Source organism: Antennarius striatus, chromosome 9 (genome assembly GCF_040054535.1).
Source record: "Antennarius striatus isolate MH-2024 chromosome 9, ASM4005453v1, whole genome shotgun sequence".
Taxonomy (NCBI): domain Eukaryota; kingdom Metazoa; phylum Chordata; class Actinopteri; order Lophiiformes; family Antennariidae; genus Antennarius; species Antennarius striatus.
In genome coordinates this window covers 20,235,481-20,253,108 of record NC_090784.1, presented here as the reverse complement: position 1 = coordinate 20,253,108, position 17,628 = coordinate 20,235,481, and the positions used below count along the sequence as shown (strand labels likewise).

Genomic DNA, 17,628 nt, shown 5'->3' with positions numbered 1-17,628 from the left:
GCATCTTAATACAAATGCCAGGGCACAATAGAGAAACTGAGGTGCCTTGGCCAAGGTTTGCACTCTAACCTACTTTTAGTTAGTAAGAGATTTTTTTTAACAAAATATTTTAAGCAAAAGAGGTCAAGTAAATGTTATTGCTTTCATTATTTGTCCTCTTGAGCATGAAAATCATAAGATCACGAAGATCATGTGAAACCGTGTTGCCCTGAAGCAGATTCAAGCAAACTTTTTTTTTCCTTCTGGAACATTATTTTAAACTACTGTACCTAACTATTATGCATACATTGCTTGACATAATTTGATGTAAATTGGTCGACAGGCTCAGAATGCTGCAGGGAGAAGTGTATAGTTAAATAAAAATTACGTAAAATTGGAGATCAAATTGAAAAAAAGGGACGGTTTCAGAATTTCTATTTCCTAGAACATTTTGATCTGGATATGTATGAATTATGCTTTAACTACTATACTTTCATAAAACCTCTGTTAGGTTTATAATTAAACTTTGAAATTGTGCCCAAATTATTTAACCAAGGTCATGCTTCTTTACGTGGTGGATCTTATGTAAATGCTACTGTTTGGTTTTGTTTTTTTGGGGGGTTTTTTGTTTCCGAGCATTGTCAGATTTATTTGTGGGGTAAATGGTGTCCCCAGCCCAATGGCAAATAATTCTTCCAAATAAATTCAGGATTCATTTGATGGAAAATTTCAATACAATATACTGTTCCATAGGAAAAACCTTACTGTGTTAAAAAAAAAATCAATCAATACATGTTTAACTTTTTATTACCAAAAGAATAATGTATATAAACTAACTTTAACTTTACTGCTATAATACACACGCAGCTCGACTCACAACGGCCGTTGTTCGAGGCTACTGGTGTCATCTGTGGTCACAGCTGACGGAAGAGCCCATCCAGGCTCTTTAACGATCTACCAACATGTGACCGGAAGTCGTCGACGCGCGGCAACGTCACTTCAGTCCAATGCGGAAGAGATCGTCATCGTAAAAGGCTGTGAGTTGGAGGCTCTGTGAGACCGGGCTAAATTGTCGTGTTCGTGGGTAGAACAGCGTGAGGTTCGGTTTGCTGAATGAGTGAAGCGTTTTCTGTTGAAATAAGCTTTTTGTGGACGACGTGTTGCGGGATTCGAGCCTTTACAGCCTCGGAACGGAGGAGTTCACTGCATGTCTCCTGAGCCATGCTGAAAGTGAATGGGGAAATCAGTGCTGCATATAAGATGAACCTTTTAAATAGGACGCCAGTCAGACGTTAAGATATATATTTTTTATTTTTGCAAATAACTTTTTTTTTAAGTTCAGTGGACATTAAGTTAGGTTGGAATCCATCGACGTTTATAACCACTGTTTTAGACCGTCCGAAAATGTCGTGGATAAGAGAAGGCGAATTAAACCTGATTGAAAAGTTTTCAGCCAGTATTCTGAAGGTAAGCCTGGATCTATGTATGCAGTACTTCTTAAACACTCTATCACACATGTGTACTTCATATACATTTTGCCATTTCATTTGAATTGCATAGGCAACTTCCAACATTTTGTCTGGCAAACCTTCTGGGTCGTTAAACAACACTGATCACTCAAGGTTTTTACAGACTAATAGAATATTCTCACCATCGAGGTGACAAAAGATTTGATTCTCTCTCTTTTTTTTTTTTTTAAACGTCATTTTAGATGCTAGAGCCAGAGAATATTTAGCAATATGTTGCTTTGAAAATTACAGAAATGATTGGTCAGTTGTTGCCATATTACTTTTCTCTTCGCTGACACATTATTTGTCATCTGTGGTTTTTTTATTACGATTACAGAATGTCAAAGTCTTTCTCTTATCTTCATCATGTCTCTCAGGCTGGACCCATGCCCAAACACATTGCGTTCATCATGGACGGCAACCGGCGCTTTGCCCGTAAGAAAAACATGGAGTGCCTGCAAGGACATATGCAGGGATTCAACAAGCTGGCAGAGGTGAGTTTATACCTGGTTTGAAGTGTCTCATCACACACAGATTGCTTTAACATGTGCTCCCTTGTCTCTTTCATACCAGACGTTACGCTGGTGTAAGCATCTGAACATCCAAGAGGTCACTGTGTACGCCTTCAGCATCGAGAACTTCAAACGCACTCAAGATGAGGTGGATGGACTGATGGAGTTGGCCAAGCAGAAGTTTGTCAGGCTGTTGGAGGAACAGTGAGTTTCAAGTTCAGAATTTTGTGGATTTAAAGTAGCTTTTGTGAGTCACCATCATGCATCAAGTTTTTCCAGTGTAGCACAAGTTCCTTTATGAACGGCCGTTGTCACACTCAGATCTTATGTTCCACTTCCTCCAGCTTCTTTTGCATACATCATTAAGCAAAAATGCCTTTTTCCATATTAGTAATAGATTGCAGTTTGCCCTGTGGAAATCCCTTTGTGTCAACCTTAATGTACAGTTGGATGGAAGATACAGATGGTCAAGTTTCCACAGTTTTTTCGTTGCATTTCCCTGATTAACCTGAAATTTCCATTTGCCCCCCCCTTCCACTACATTAGGGAAAACCTGGAGAAACATGGTGTGTGTATTCGTGTGCTGGGGGACTTGAACATGCTTCCACTCGACCTTCAGCAACTTATTGCCAAAGCTGTTGGCATGACTAAGTCACACAACAAGTAGGTGTATAATGACTCCATAATCTATGATCCATGAAGAAGAAATTATTTTTATATCAGAGATTCTAAATGGAGGGATATACTCTTGTTCACTTTGCAGATGTTTCCTGAACGTGTGTTTTGCCTACACAGCGAGATATGAAATCACTAATGCAGTGAGAGAAATGGCTTGGGGGGTAGAGCAGGGTCTTATCAAAGCAAGGTAAATTAAAAATGGCAAAGAAATTCTTGTTATTGCAACAAGAACCCTTTGATTTACTTTGTTTTTACACCTCGTCCTCAGTGATGTTTCAGAGGCGTTGCTGAGCGAGTGTTTGTACAGCAATAATTCTCCCAATCCCGACCTGCTCATCCGCACCTCTGGAGAGGTGCGCCTCAGTGACTTCCTTCTTTGGCAGGTGAGGATGACTTAGAGATAACTTAGAGATGTTTAAACCTTTTTAAAATAAGGTTGAGTTGATAATTCCCGATCTTGATTGACGGTTTAAAGCAATTAATCTTCTGTCAGACGCAATCGCTGTAGCTTTGACATGGACTCGTCCTGCAGGTTGCGTCACTCAAAACAGTCACCTTTATGACTTGAAATGAGGTTTGTGGTTTATGTAGACAGTGACCCACATTTATCTCTGATGTCAGCCAGGTGTAGGTTTTACAGCAAAACAGAATCAGTGGCGCCCTGCAGTATCCAGTCAGAAATATTCTGTATGTTTATGCCTTCATCTGTAATATATCAGCTGCTTCACATTCATCAATTATTTTATGAAGTCTCATCAGCTAGAGCAGTACTTAAAGTCTGAAACGGAAGCTCTCTAGAGATTTATAATGATTTTCTTTTTTTCCTCCATTCCTAGACTTCCCACTCCTGTATAGTGTTCCAGTCAGTTCTGTGGCCGGAGTACTCGTTCTGGAACCTGTGCGATGCCATTCTACAGTATCAACTAAATCACAAATCCATTCAAGTAAGGCTTGTATGCAGCCACCATTTGTTGGCACCAATTTGGGACTCTGTAACTGTAGAACAGGAGGTTGTTAAAATAGCAAGATCTCAGAATACATTGAATTGTATGAGGTAGAAATCCTTATTAGTATCTTTTTAGCTGAGTCTTGTGACATATTCTTTTAAACATACTATTAAAATAGTTCCTACTCTCATTTTCTCCCTACATTTTTTATTTTAGAGTGCCAGGGACCTCCATCGAGAGCACCAGGTCTTGCAGCAGCTAGAGTCAGATCGTGCCTGTATAGCGGAATACCTGCAGCATCAAGGGAACGGAAAGCCCGTCGACGCCCAGAGGAGCCAGGAGGCGCTGCAGCATTACACCGCCTGTCGGGAAGAAAGAATTCAGGACTTCCTACAAGCACTGAAACAAAAGAGAGACTCTTACTTTAATGACTTATGGAGAGAAACCATCTCATCCTAGGTAGACAAACCCCATGTTAAAGTGGGGTGTTAATCCTCTCCTATCCTCATCCTTATAGGGCTTCTATGGAAAAGGAGAGAGAGAACTATAATAGAGAAGGACTTCATCCTGTTACTGAATATGAGAGGAAAATTTTACCCCCATGGGGCTGTAGAATAATTGATATTTATGATTGTAGATTTAAAAGAAATAACACTTTGAAATGTCTGGTCAAGATTTAGTTAAATTGTTGTGTAAGTTATCTGTCAAATGCATGCTGTTGAAAGATCAGATCACGTCAGCGAAACTCATGAATCTTGTTTGTTTTTTTATTCTTATTATTAGTTCTGAAGTATCCATCCAGATTAATATAAATATGTCCAATTTAAAGTTGCTTTTGAGTCCCAAAGAAAGTGTTGTCTGTTGAATGTAATGTTAATGACATAACTAGATTTTGACCAGCTTTCTACAATAAAGTGATTATTGTGTGTCTGATACAAAAATCACGTGTCCTACATAATTTTAACCAGATATTGATCATTTGGGTTGTCTGATAAAGCTGTTTTAAATTCAACACATTTTGTCTTCAGTTTATACCTGTTTACCACATTTTATGATCAAATTATCACTTTTTTTGCCTGGGCTTCTTATTAAGAGATGAAATTTGAAGTACTGTAGATCAAATTGTGACAAGTATAAATCACAGTATACAGTATTCAGTCTGTTTCAGCAGACTAGTTTGTTATTTTCTAGCAGAAGTTTGACTTCTTCACTTTGATGCCGTTTAATTTTGTCATGTGGAGATTTTTTCTGTTTGGAAACTGGGTCATCCGGTGAACAAGAGCCGCCGTTGTGTCGCGAAACGTCTCAAGATTTCAACTTTCACCCATCGACAAAAAAAAAAAAAAAAAACTCCGCTCAGCGCCCCCTACAGGATCAGCGAAGTCGTTTCCCGGGTTACTTCCTGTTTCTCTATAAAAGGGGTGGTCCCCGCCGAAAAAAATCACGTGGCCTATTTGCATCCAATGACAGACATCGAAACACAAATCTGGTTCAAACCAGTTTCGCTCTTATGGTTCAGCATCCAAACTACGAAAACATTCGTTTGCATTTTACATTCGCCATTTTACTCAGCAACCGATAGGTTATTGTCTCTCGTCGCTTAAAAAGAAGAAGACATTTTCCCGTTATATTTTTGAGAGACATTTGTATACTTCCTCTCTGCAACATGGGTAAATCGAAGGTAAGCTTTTTAAAAACCTTTTATTTTTATTTTAATTTGACTTCCACGCATTTGGATGGTGTCCTCAACTCGGGGTTACCGTTATGTCGGGTTTGAAACGACTGCTTCGGAGGAACGTCATCGTCCCTCCACTGTCCGTACAGTCATGGAGGTCCCGACAGCACAAGACCTACTCGGTCGTCCTCCCATTCGAAGGAGAAAACAAACCAACAAGCAGACTTTGTAATTTATGTACAAGCGTAATATATTTCCATGCTATTCTAACCGTATTTGCAGTCGTTGCTATTGCATTTTCCACAAACTGCGTCAGCGCTCAGATTTGTGCAGTCGTTGTGTTGCGCAGTGCAAAATGTCAGGCATAGTTGACACCTATGGAAAATTAGAAGTGACGGTGATCTTGCGATTTAACTGTGGATTGAAAGTCAAAATGAATGCATAACTGGAGATCCTAATTAAATAATGGCGAACCGTGTATTTTTTTTTTTTTTTTTTTTTAAATCTCTAATGTCCCAACATGCAGATTTGAATGTGGGGTTGGGGGAGGGGAGGCGGCATTTATTTACGTTGTTGGTTGTTGATAAGAAAAGTCTTATTTATTCTCACAGGATCAATCTATAAACAGGATTGACGCTAATATTTTGTCAGATAATGTTGTGAAAGGCATTAATTTGACGTACTAAGTGTACAATCCAAAAGTAACCTGTGATAGAAATTTAAAAAAAATATTTTTTTAAATTTTTTTTTTTTTTTTGGAGGGGAGGGACAGTTAAAAAAAATTGCGCGGTTTGCTAAAAAAATAAAAATAAAAAATCCCACAAATTCATCTTTTTCCAGAAATTTCCGCAGACCTGGTTTTAAGTATATCTGTCATGTCTGTAACGACTCGTGAATTAGATCGTAACCTTATCGCTTTCCTAACAGCTGTCTGCAGGCGCGCGCTGACACTAAACAAAGGAAGTTGTCAGGGCGCCAAGCCGCTGTCATGGTGACAGGACAGCCAAATTTGAATTCAAATATGGGCGGGAACACTTCAGAAAGTTTTGTTGTTTTTGATTTTATTTATCTCTCTGTGAATCTTTTACTAATATATATATATCTTTTACTAATATATATATATATATATATATATAATATGTATGTATATGGAATGACTTTATCTGTGTTGTATAATGTTGATAAATATGTGGATTGTGCTGTTGTTTTTCAGAACGCCCCCGTTAAAGGGACAAGGTGTTCTGAGAGGATTAGACTGGTAAGCTTCTGAGAAACACAGTGAATCATTTATGTTACATCTATTAAAGTTCCATACTTGTTTTCTACTCCTTGTGATTAAAATATTAGCAAAGTCACATGTCATTTGCATTTTTTTCAGTGGAGCCTATTTTGTTCTATTTTTCTTGCCACATGATATCTTTCCTATTGCTTTGCAGAAAAAAACTACCGCAACCAACGAGCCTGCTGAAAAAGTATGAAACTGATCAAGAGAAAATCTTTGTTTGATGATGTTACACGTGAAGGAGATTCAGATTTAACTAGTTCCAGGGGACATGGGGAAATGTAGAAAGCTTAAAGGTTTTGTTATGCTTATCCTCCACCATGTGGCTGTACACTGGTTGGGAATCTGTTATGTGGTAGTAAGCTAGTGTCTTATCATTTGTAGATAACCAAGAAAACCAAAGCAAAGATCATCAAACAAGCTACCAATGGGGACACCAAGCCTGAGGTTTGTTGTTTTTAATGATAGTGATTTTATAATAACTAGCTAATTGATCCACTAACATCAATGGCTGAATATACTGTACTATGAATGTCAATGGGATGAGCAGATGTAGTGAATTATAATTTAACATGATGTTATTATCTTTGTGCTGACATGTGCTATGAATAACATCATTATTTCCTATCCCCAGGAGCCAAGTACTGAAGCCACTGATGCCAAATGAATAACTGCTCTGTGTACTTGGTGATTGTACATTTTTTAAATAAGTATTTTTTACCAAGTTTTATATTACAAATGTCATATATAGGTTTGTTTTTGGCTTGCACTTGATATAACAAAACTTATGTTGTCACATTTATATCCACTTAAAAAATGATTGCCGTCCATTTTGGTATTTTTAGTCTAATTAGCTTTTTGAACTGCTGACTAATACATATTTTCCAGCTTTTAAACATAAGGCAGCTAAAGAATATTGTCAAAGATGGAAGGAGGCTAGGAATTTTGGATTTTCTCTCTTTGTTTTTGATGCTAAACTAATAAAAATGCTTACCAAATGTTTTGAAACACTGTATGTTGACAAGATGTAGAAAATGTCACAAAAAAAGTTATTAGGTCAAGAGTTTTGATATACTGTTATCCCTAAAACATGTTTGATGTGAACCTGGTTGACTGAAAAAAGTAATGTCTCTGTTCCGGGAAGAGAAGGATTTTCTGACTTCAGTGGTCCCTAAATAAAAATTTCACAGACTCTTTGTGTTGTCATTTTATTAAGACATAAACACTAATGAGGAATGCTGAAAAATGGAAGTAGTCTTTCTTTGTATTGGTGCATGGTAACTACAGTATTTCCTCCTTGTGTAACATGTGACCATTAACTAATCATTCAGGAGGAGGGTATGGTCTGCATTGGCAGAGCATAGTGTTATAGATGATCAACATTTCCTTATCACCACTAGTGGTTGTCTTCAAATGCAACTATCATGTATGATAGATGCATATTTTAGCAAACAAAATAAATGCATGATATGGATATGAATTACAGTATTTGCAATAATCATTACAAATTGATGGCAATGATAACTAGAAATACTGTAAAATGTCAGAACGCATGCATCATCTTAACTCCCAAAATTACATTTTTTAAATTTACCAATGACCTGATTTGGACCTGAAACACTGATAATTACTAAATGATTACAGAGGATATTACAATACTTACATGAAGAACTAAATTGATTACAAGGCTTATTGATTTTTTTGCAATGAAGTCTGTGTGTCCTTCCTTCATGCCACCACCAGAGGGCGCTATCACACCACTGCAGTCTTTCTCATTCCACCGGTGTCTCCCTCATAGCATGGGAAATAAATGTAGGTCAAACATGACGCGTTTTGTTTTGGAACCTCTAACCTGTCAAACCCAACATACACTCTACTAAAATTGTATTTCACGACTTTTCCATTAAAATCCAGCTCTGATCATGTTGTAATGTGTGTCCACTGTATAATACAAGAAATGTTTAGCTCGAGTCTCATTTCAAACTCGTTCTATGAGGATGAGAATGACTGACATAAGCTGAGCGTCACCCCCAGAGAGCTTTGAGCACAATCATCCGGGCTTGTGACAGGTACCTGAACACATCTGTCCCATGATCCTCCATGTACAACAAGCACGCAGGTGAACATTGACACACTCATCATAAAATAGCCATGTGACATGAATGCAAATGTTCGGAAACTCATGCATCTTTTTTTTAAAACTTATTATTGGTAAATTATGATTATCATCAATCCCCTGTTCCCCCAAAACGTTCTACTCACATCAACTAAAAACAGCTGCGGTCTTCTGAGGCATTCAGGGACTGTTGTTGTGTAGAGATTTAACTGTTGCATGTTTACAGGTTGAACTTTTTTTTAAAAAGTTTTATCTTCTCCGTGGTTACAAGTTGAATATTAGCTCATTCAAATGAGAGTTAATACAAGGAAGGAACGCCATCATCCCGTTGCTTAGCGACAGTCAGTTTAAGCGCTCCTGTCGCGTAGAGAGAATCCCGTGGATACCGATGGGTGGGGGGGGGCGTACGCGATGACGCAAGCGCGCAAAGGAAACGTACCCAAAACATGCAAAGTGAAACAAAGAAGTCGCATTACAATATTGCATTACTGTGTATATATATATATATATCTCTCTATCGATATTTAAATGATATGTAAATCGATATTTAAAGTATATGCACGGAGCTGCACGTCATGCATGGATTTCTCCAATGCATTCAGACCGAATCACAAATGAGTTGTTTTCACAATTTGTTCTGCCACACCTTTAAAAGTCAACAAATAAGCAATTTTTTTTTTAAATGTTCCTCATGTCAAATTACAACCAATCCTTCAGTAAAACCACATCACGTGTACAGGTGTGTTTTAACACCGAAGCGTCCCACGGCAGATAGAAGGAGGGCTACGTTTCAGACACACGTGGTCCGACATATGTGACGAGCGGCTCCTCTGCAGCAGGGATTCGTTCAGGCGGTTCACATGCATGCTATGTACGTGGGGAGTGCCCCACCCCCGCCGACCATACATCATGTCTGTGCATTAAAGGACACAGTGTTCTCATCCATCCTGACGGAGTCGAACCGGCCCCAGAGCTGACCCCGAACCCCCTGCAGCCTCCGGTAAGCGCGGATCTGAGTCATTAATGAAGAGACAGCCGCACGTGGTCACCGACGGTTACAAGCGGTTTAAAAGACAAGGAACATGTTCGTGGTTGGTCGTGTTGAGTGGTGAAGTTTTTTCTTTGCAGGACGGGATTTCTGTTAAAGTCACTCAATCGGAGAAGGAATTCTGCGCTTACGGAGCATAGCTCAATTTATAACTGTGTTAAAAGGTATTTTTAGACAAATCCTACACCATAAATTAAAAGTTAAGTCACACCTTTTATTGTGAAAGGTAAACCTTGTTAGTTCTGTAAGTGGTTGCTACCAGATTGAGCTGAACGCTGTTCAATCTCCTTTAATTTATTGCAAGCTGTTGCTGTGGGGATTTAAAGTGTTCTTCATGTAGAAAGTCAAAAGGCTGTTGTTTAATTCAGTGCTTATGTAACTTCTTGTGAGGAGCGCTGATGCCAACCATGCCACCTGTACAATTTGTACCTCAGCAGTTTAGAGACTGGAAAACAGACAAACTTCTCCTTACAGGATGTTGGCTTGAAAGTGCGAGCAGCTTGAATGTCTTGCCTGATTTTGAATTTGGTGCCATGAGGATTTTTGCAGATTTGACTTGTTAGAATTCATATGAAGTCATTATGTGTGGACACAAAGCTGAAAAATTTTTTTTTTTGGGCGACTTTCTCCTCTTTGATTGGATTCCCACTCCTGTGCTGGTTCAGTGGGGGCTTTTCTCCCAGTAGGGGGTGTAACAGCTTATCTTAATGCCATTTTGTGACCAACTTTTTCTTTGTGTTGCTGTCAACTTTCTTCATAGCAGGGGTCTGAAATGGAAGGGATGTCTAGCACTTCATTGCCATGTATGGTTTGACCATATGACACTAATGGAAAATAGTTTTTGTATTAACCCAATAAACTTTTGATCTTTGCTTTAAGATCCCTTAAAGAAAAGCAGTTTGTTCCCGTTAGTCACCTTTGCATCACTTAAACAGTGAAGAAATTAAAAAAAAAAAAACGACAGCCGTCGTTCACTTGGCTCCTTCATCAGCGTGGATGGTGGGGTGGCGCTGGTGATGTCATCATGAAGTATCTTGTCATTGGTTGTGCTGCTCCTGTGCTCGCGCTTCCATGTTGCACACTGCCATTGTCCAAACATATTAAAAAGATTCCCAGCCCCTCACGGGGGGGAAAGGCGGCACCAAGTAGATGGAAACGAGCTAATTTCATTGGCTGCTTGTAGAAGAGAACACAATGTGCCCGATAACCGTAGACACATCTGGTGAAGCTACAGAAAGTAAAACACATTTTAGATTTATAGTGTGAGCAATCTCTGTGGAGAGATGGTGCATTTTAAAAAGATTTGGTACTTTCTGGATTAATGCCGTTATTATCATTACTTCATCATTTTATGTAAATGAACTGAGGAATAATTATTACGACCAACGTTATGAAGACCTTTTTCATTGGAAATGAGTCCAAAGTATAACTCAGAAACACGTTGCTTCACTTGTTTTTTGCGACCATTGCTTCCCACAATCTCTCATTCACTCTGTTTACCACGGGCGTTTTGAAATCAGGTCAGATATGTGGACACACCCTCTCGCTTTCATGTCTAACCTCAGGTAGACCAGAATAGTCTGCAGCTGACTCACCTGGACTCCACCAGAAAATGTCGAGAACCACTCCTAACCAGTGAGGAGACAGCTGCCAGTTAAGAATGTTACGCATTCGGATGAGTGACGTTTTGATTCTGTCTCCTGTACTCCTGTACTCTCTTCTCATGTTGACATGAGAAGCGAGGCGTGAAAAAGGCGGGATCATTAAATTAGCCTCAAGGTAATCTTAACCAAGGTTGTTTTCTGCCCATATTTGATGCAAACAAAGGAACAACATCATTACAAATGACTAAAATAGAGACATCAGCAGGTTTAGGAACATCGCACACAGCGGCGGTCCTCAACTGGACCCACAGCCATGAGTAATTCAAACAACAAATCCATAAAACAACCACTTATAACTGGGGAGATGGTGAAATATGTAGACTTTAATGCAGCATGTTGAACACATCACACCTGGTGTTGGTCCAGTTTGAACGAAACAGAGGAGTCACAGAACGGAATATGTTGTCTGTCTTCTTTCAGTCACAACAAATCATACCTTTATTTATTGGTTGCTGATTGCCAACAAACTGTCACCCCGATTAACTATATCCAGCGTGAATGAGAGGCCAAATTCTTGCAGTGACTGCTCCAAGTCAGAACTTGTACCTACCTGTGAATATCTTTCCAGTAGCGCTTAAACGTCCTGTTGACATCCGGTAGAGGTACTTTTAGAACTCAGACAACAATCAATTTGTTGGGTTTCGTTGATCGTTATGATTCATTGGGTTCCTGTTGGATCGTTCTGACGCGCTGGGTTCCCTTTGGGTCGTTCTGACTCGTTGGGTTCCCTTTGGGTCGTTCTGACGCATGGGGTTCCCATTGGGTCATTGTGAGACGTTGGGTTCCCATTTGGTCGTTGTGACGCGTTGGGTTCCCATTGAGTTGTTCAGGCGCGTTGGGTTCCCATTGGGTTGTTCTGGCGCGTTGGGTTACCATTGGGTCGTTCTGATGCATTGGGTTCCCATTGGGTCTTTTTGACGCGTTGGGTTCCTATTGGGTCTTTTTGACGCGTTGGGTTCCCATTGGGTCGTTCTGATGTCTGCGATGCATCATTTCTGCACTAATGTAGAATAAATGGACGCATCAAGCAGTTTCTGTAACCCGATCCTCACTCACACACTCTATATTGTTTTCTATTTACCCTGACCGGACAATAAAATGTGCCAATCATATCTAAGTGATCCCAAAGGGTTTTCCTTGTTTTTTTGAGGGGGCGGGGAAAGGGTGTGTAAGAGGCGTGTTCGGTGGAGCGACCTGGTGAGAGTAATGCATTTTGGCAGCGTGGGCGTGTTTGTTTTTAGGCAAGCCCGCAGATCTAGTTGGACAAGAGCTGGGCTGTATAAAAAGGCGGAGTACAGTGAAGGATCTCTCAGCAGTTTTCAGAATTTCGTCACTCTGTTTGGAATCTGTCGGGATTTTTCAGCCTGACCGAGACTTAGACGAGTCCCGCCGGTCTGTTTCTGGCTCAGAGGGCATCTTACAGGTGAGGAACAGGGAACCGTCGCTTTTCAGACAAATCTGAGTTGCTGTTAAAGGAGCAACTTTGCTTGGATTACATTTCTTTTTCTGTAAAGAGTGTGTAATCAGGTTGGCACAGTAATGATTTTCACATGTTTTCCCTGCTCCGCAATCCTCCATCCTTCCCGGGGCATCACACGTGCAGACAACAGAGTTTGCAATGTCTGGAAAGTCTTTGCTTCTCGCTGTCAGGCATTTTTGAGTTCTTCAGTCTTTCATCCATACATTCTTTTTGGTGTTCCTTACCAACAATCACGTGAAAGGCTGTATTCTTCAATTACAAACGGGGCTGTCCATGCATGCTTGAATGAAATGACTTTCTTTGCTGCGTCATAAACTGAGGAATAGACGCTCTGTTGTCTTCATTCAGAAGCGATTTGATAGCAGAGAGCTCTGAGGTTAGAATGGAAGTTACCCTTAAAAATGGTTCCATATGTGACAGGAACTCATAATTTGGGTGTCTTTGCAGTTTATTTTTAATCTTAACGTCCCCTGATTGCAGGCAAGAGGGATTTAATCTCAAGCTCTGCCCGGGTATTTTTTTTTTTTCTCTCTTGGAAGCAAATTTTACTTCCATAGTAATTTAGACTATTTGATGCCTCTTGTTTCAGAAGTACTGACACAAGATGGTATATTTCTTGAGGTGTTTCGTAATCGTTCAATTGGCCATTTCTGCCCATTCAAATTCCGTCAATTCTCCTTTTTTATCCCCCCACAGAGACATTTGGCTCCCCTCATTCTGAGCCACCTCACATTGGCAGATATGATCATCAGGCTGGGCAGACTGACGCCGGGATACTTCCGCCTCCTCCAGGTATGTGCAGCTTCACTACTCTATAAATTATAAATATGCATCTTCCTATCCATAGGTTTGTCTTTTGATTTTGTGATTTGGCACCAAAACTGGTTCTAATTTGAGCCACTTCTATACATGAGGCCCGGCGCTGGTCTGTGACCCACAATCGGCTTTGATGACCAATATAATTAGGGGTGACACTAATCAGTGTGATATCATTTACTATCCTTTCATTGTTCCTCCTGCTGTCATTGTAATCTCCTCACCAGTGGGGGCTCTCCTTATATCACAACTACCCTATAAATTCTTTGTTCCCTTATTTGCACTAATTTGGGAACAAAGGCTGTCGCCTCTGACTGAAGAAGTTCAACAGACCGAGAGAACTGACCCGCTGTTATGTAAGGCTCGACGCATTAGTGCGACAGTTTTCTGTTACTGTGGAAGGGAAATCGCACTATGACGGACTTCTGTCTGTTGTTGCAAAGTCTCTTTGCAGGCAGGCATCTTACAGCCTTTGAATGAGATATATGTTCAATAAATTTATCCAGAAAGGAAAGAGAATCTTTTTTTCTCCCCAAGTTCTTTCTCCTGTTAAAGATTTGGTCATGTGGCTGAAGTCTGTTGAAAGTGAGTTGGGGATGTTGGTTGTTTGAAGTGTGAGTTTGGTCCGTTTGTTGACAGCCAACATGTTCTTGAATGCCTCATTGTTTCTACTGACTCTGACCTCTGACCTCTGTTGTCTCTTCCCTCCCCCTCCTGGCAGAGACAAGTTGCCGGCGAGGTGCAGATGCAACCGCAAGACCGTGCCATCAATCAGATCGCCATGATGCTGGCCATCATGGGCCTGGGTCTGTCCTACTACAGCACCAAACAGATGACGGAGAAGGTCCAGGCCCAACCTGCTCCCTGAAAACACCCCCAACCGACTCTGATCATGGATAAGCCAATGAGAAGCGACAGAAGCAGGGTCCACCCCGTTGTGTCCGCCAGGAGGACACTTTTCTTACCTCAGACATTATCACACTCGCTACTCAATCTACGAGTAGTCTCCCCCATCATGGGTGGAGATTTCAGGGTTGTTTTTAAGTGTTTTCTGTACTGCCTGCTCTTGAACCTTGAGGGCTTTGTGGGGGAGGCTCACTCTGGGGGTGTCATGGATAGGGTTAGTCAATTGGACTGGTTTGGGTGGGAAATAACCAGCTGACTTCCATCTGAGTTTAACCATTAGTCGTTACAATGGTACATGCTTGCAAGATGCCGCCAACACTGTTCAAAAGGGCGAAGCCCTCCAATACTGTGAATTCTTCCGCCGTTCGAGGCTCGTCCGGGTAGCCTCGAACACAACGAACAGCAATGCCTTAAAACTGGAAGGCTGAATGCAATTGAGATGTCCGTTGTAACGAAGTGATGGCATGCTCGGAAAGTTTTTTTTTTTTTAAGGAGAGGATTGAAGTTAGCGTTTTTTCGTTTGTTTTTCCTTCCTACACAGGAGAACCTTGCTGGATTCTGTGAACGCACCGGGTGCTGTGTTCACTAACTAGATAGAAATGCTCGTGAAATGAACCCGTCGGGTATGAAATTCAATGAATATTTACACAAGTGTTTCTTTAAAACGGATGCAATAGATCTGCAAAAGGGACGTAAAGCTACTCTACTTTTTAACGTTCATACAGTAAGTCCGTAACAGATTTTAACGAGACGTTACGAACTCTTCAAGCAGCATCTACGATTAACCTTACTAAGCATTGCATGAGTGTGCAGACCGTAAAGGAGTCTCGTTTTTTTTATTGATGAATGAATATTTCTTGTCATGAGTTAATAAAGCTGTGAACATATTTGAAATAGATGTTTGGAAATCCAAAAACTTCTCTCTGTCTCTCTCTCTGCTAATGAAACCCATCTGAGTTGAGTTAGAACAGTTACTGCAAAGTGTTTCCTGGAGCAGGATCGGAGTTGTCATATGTATGCAACAGGCTGCAGACATTCTGAGTCTGTCTGTTAATGCTTCCTTGGCACGCACATGCCCAATTTAGTAACGAGTCAGCAAAAAAAACCAAAAAAAGAACAGCTTGTATCGTAGGAAGGGTTTTCTCAGTGTTGGTAGTCCACTGCACGCAAAAAGCGTGGATTAGGAACGTAATGCTTTGATGCATTCAAAGGAGAAGAGTCTGGGGTTTGTTCAAGTTTTCTTCATCATTTGCGAGGAGTTCAATCTTTCGTGTTAAGGCTTTGGCGGCCATTTTTGTAACCTTGCAGAATAATATTGGGGCCATCTTCATCTTTTGGAGGCTTGTTTGTCCTCAGTGGGTGCTATGAGTGTGAGGTTGGTTCCAAAAAACGGGCGTTTGCACTTTATTCCCACATTTCCGTGCCTCACAAACACGTCTGATGCAAAATGACGGCTGTTGTTCTGAACGCCCTTTTTTTTTTTTTTTTCTTGTATTAGAACGCGCATGCCTGCTCGCCGTCTGATGCGATGCCCTGTGACAGGCTGATGACACGTTGGGCGCCACGTGCCCATCTGGCCACGCCAGAAGCTCCTCCCAGTACCCTCCCTCTCGCACATCACTGGGCAAACATCTTGCATTGCCATATCAGTGATGCTGGGCCCGAGACGTAACCCATTGGCTAACCGGTGATGCGTCACTATATGACCTGGTTCTGAACCGTAGAGACAAAAGAATGGGGAGAAGGTCATTGGTGGGAACTGGAAGTGAGGATTATCGTGAAATTGGGCTCAACGCCTTTATTTTAACATCAGTTCTTGCAGAGAGAGGTGGCAGTAACGCGGAAAATAAAATGACTTTAAGTCGATGAGACGTTTTTAAAATGCCTGACGGTCAATGTGAAAAATAATGACTCAAACATTTTTGGTATTTGAGGCAGCAGGTTCAAACGAGACAAAAAACAAGACTGTCATCTTTCATTTTCCCAATGGCTGACTTAGCATCAGAATCTCAGCTGAAGTGTGCAGAGCAAATCTTCGTCCTGTGTGACGGTGGGAGAGTCTAGACTTTGTTCTCCGTGGGTCACTTTTAGAAAGATGAAGTTTTGTTTGGGATGTTTTGACTGATTAAACAAAAGAATTGACTTTTTGTCACAAAGTACTGTAGGCTCTGTACCTTTCACATAAATGTGTGTCCTGTTACGGATTTTGTTTTAATAAAAACTAAAATGTGCAATATCTGATCTGCGTCCTGTCTTGATTAGATCCACTTGATGGTCAGTGCGTTACAATATTTTTACAACTGAAGACTTTTTTTTTTTTAAATGAAAATGAAGTAAATGTACAAAGACAAGCAGATCTCAGTCCTGTTCATGTGGATCACATCAGGTCAATACCCAGAATCCCCAGCGGATGGGATGGGGTGCACGTGTCCAGTGGAGCGTGCGCTGGACGGAGGTTCGCTCTGGGCTGACTTGTGCACCAGGAACCACAGATGCCTGAATTACATCATGGAGGCTGTAGAGAACACAATGTCTTTACATCCAAGACCCCACCACCACCTCTATATATAACCTCTAAATATATACTGTACATAAAATAATCAATTCTTGTAAAAATGTTTTGCTCCTGTGGGCCACAGGAAAAACAACACACCCAGGACACAACCTTTTATAGCAGCCTTCTAACCTGATGTCACTCATGTGTCTTAATCCGCCTCAGATTCTTTCCTTTTTTCCCCCATGATTCCCTTTTCATTAGGATTTGCTGAAAGCAGCTTATCTCTGGACTGGAAGCTTGTTTGTTTTTCTATGTAAGTGCTCAGGTTTTTTCCCTGAGGGTCGGTGATTGCGCTGCTTTATAACTGTTTATAGATCAAAGTCATCCTGTCGGGTAAAAGATTCAGGGGAATTTTCTTCCGGTCATATTTAACAGAAGGTTAGAGGCTGTTTCTGTCCAGATTTGAATTCAAATCTATTCAACATGAGAACAAGTCAGTGACGGATATCAGTCACTTTTA

The 17,628-nt window shown here is 40.7% G+C and overlaps 1 protein-coding gene across 1 annotated transcript; it reads left to right on the top strand.

Annotated features, from left to right (window-relative positions):
- Positions 1 to 942: 942 nt before the first annotated feature.
- dhdds (dehydrodolichyl diphosphate synthase) lies at positions 943 to 6,557 on the top strand. Its single transcript, XM_068324535.1, has 9 exons — positions 943 to 1,446; positions 1,865 to 1,981; positions 2,061 to 2,203; positions 2,546 to 2,662; positions 2,763 to 2,864; positions 2,946 to 3,060; positions 3,514 to 3,621; positions 3,841 to 5,305; positions 6,513 to 6,557. Exons 1-8 carry the CDS (start codon positions 1,384 to 1,386, stop codon positions 4,081 to 4,083), a joined length of 1,008 nt encoding a protein of 335 aa, XP_068180636.1. The 5' UTR covers positions 943 to 1,383; the 3' UTR covers positions 4,084 to 5,305; positions 6,513 to 6,557.
- The last annotated feature ends 11,071 nt before the right edge of the window (positions 6,558 to 17,628 follow it).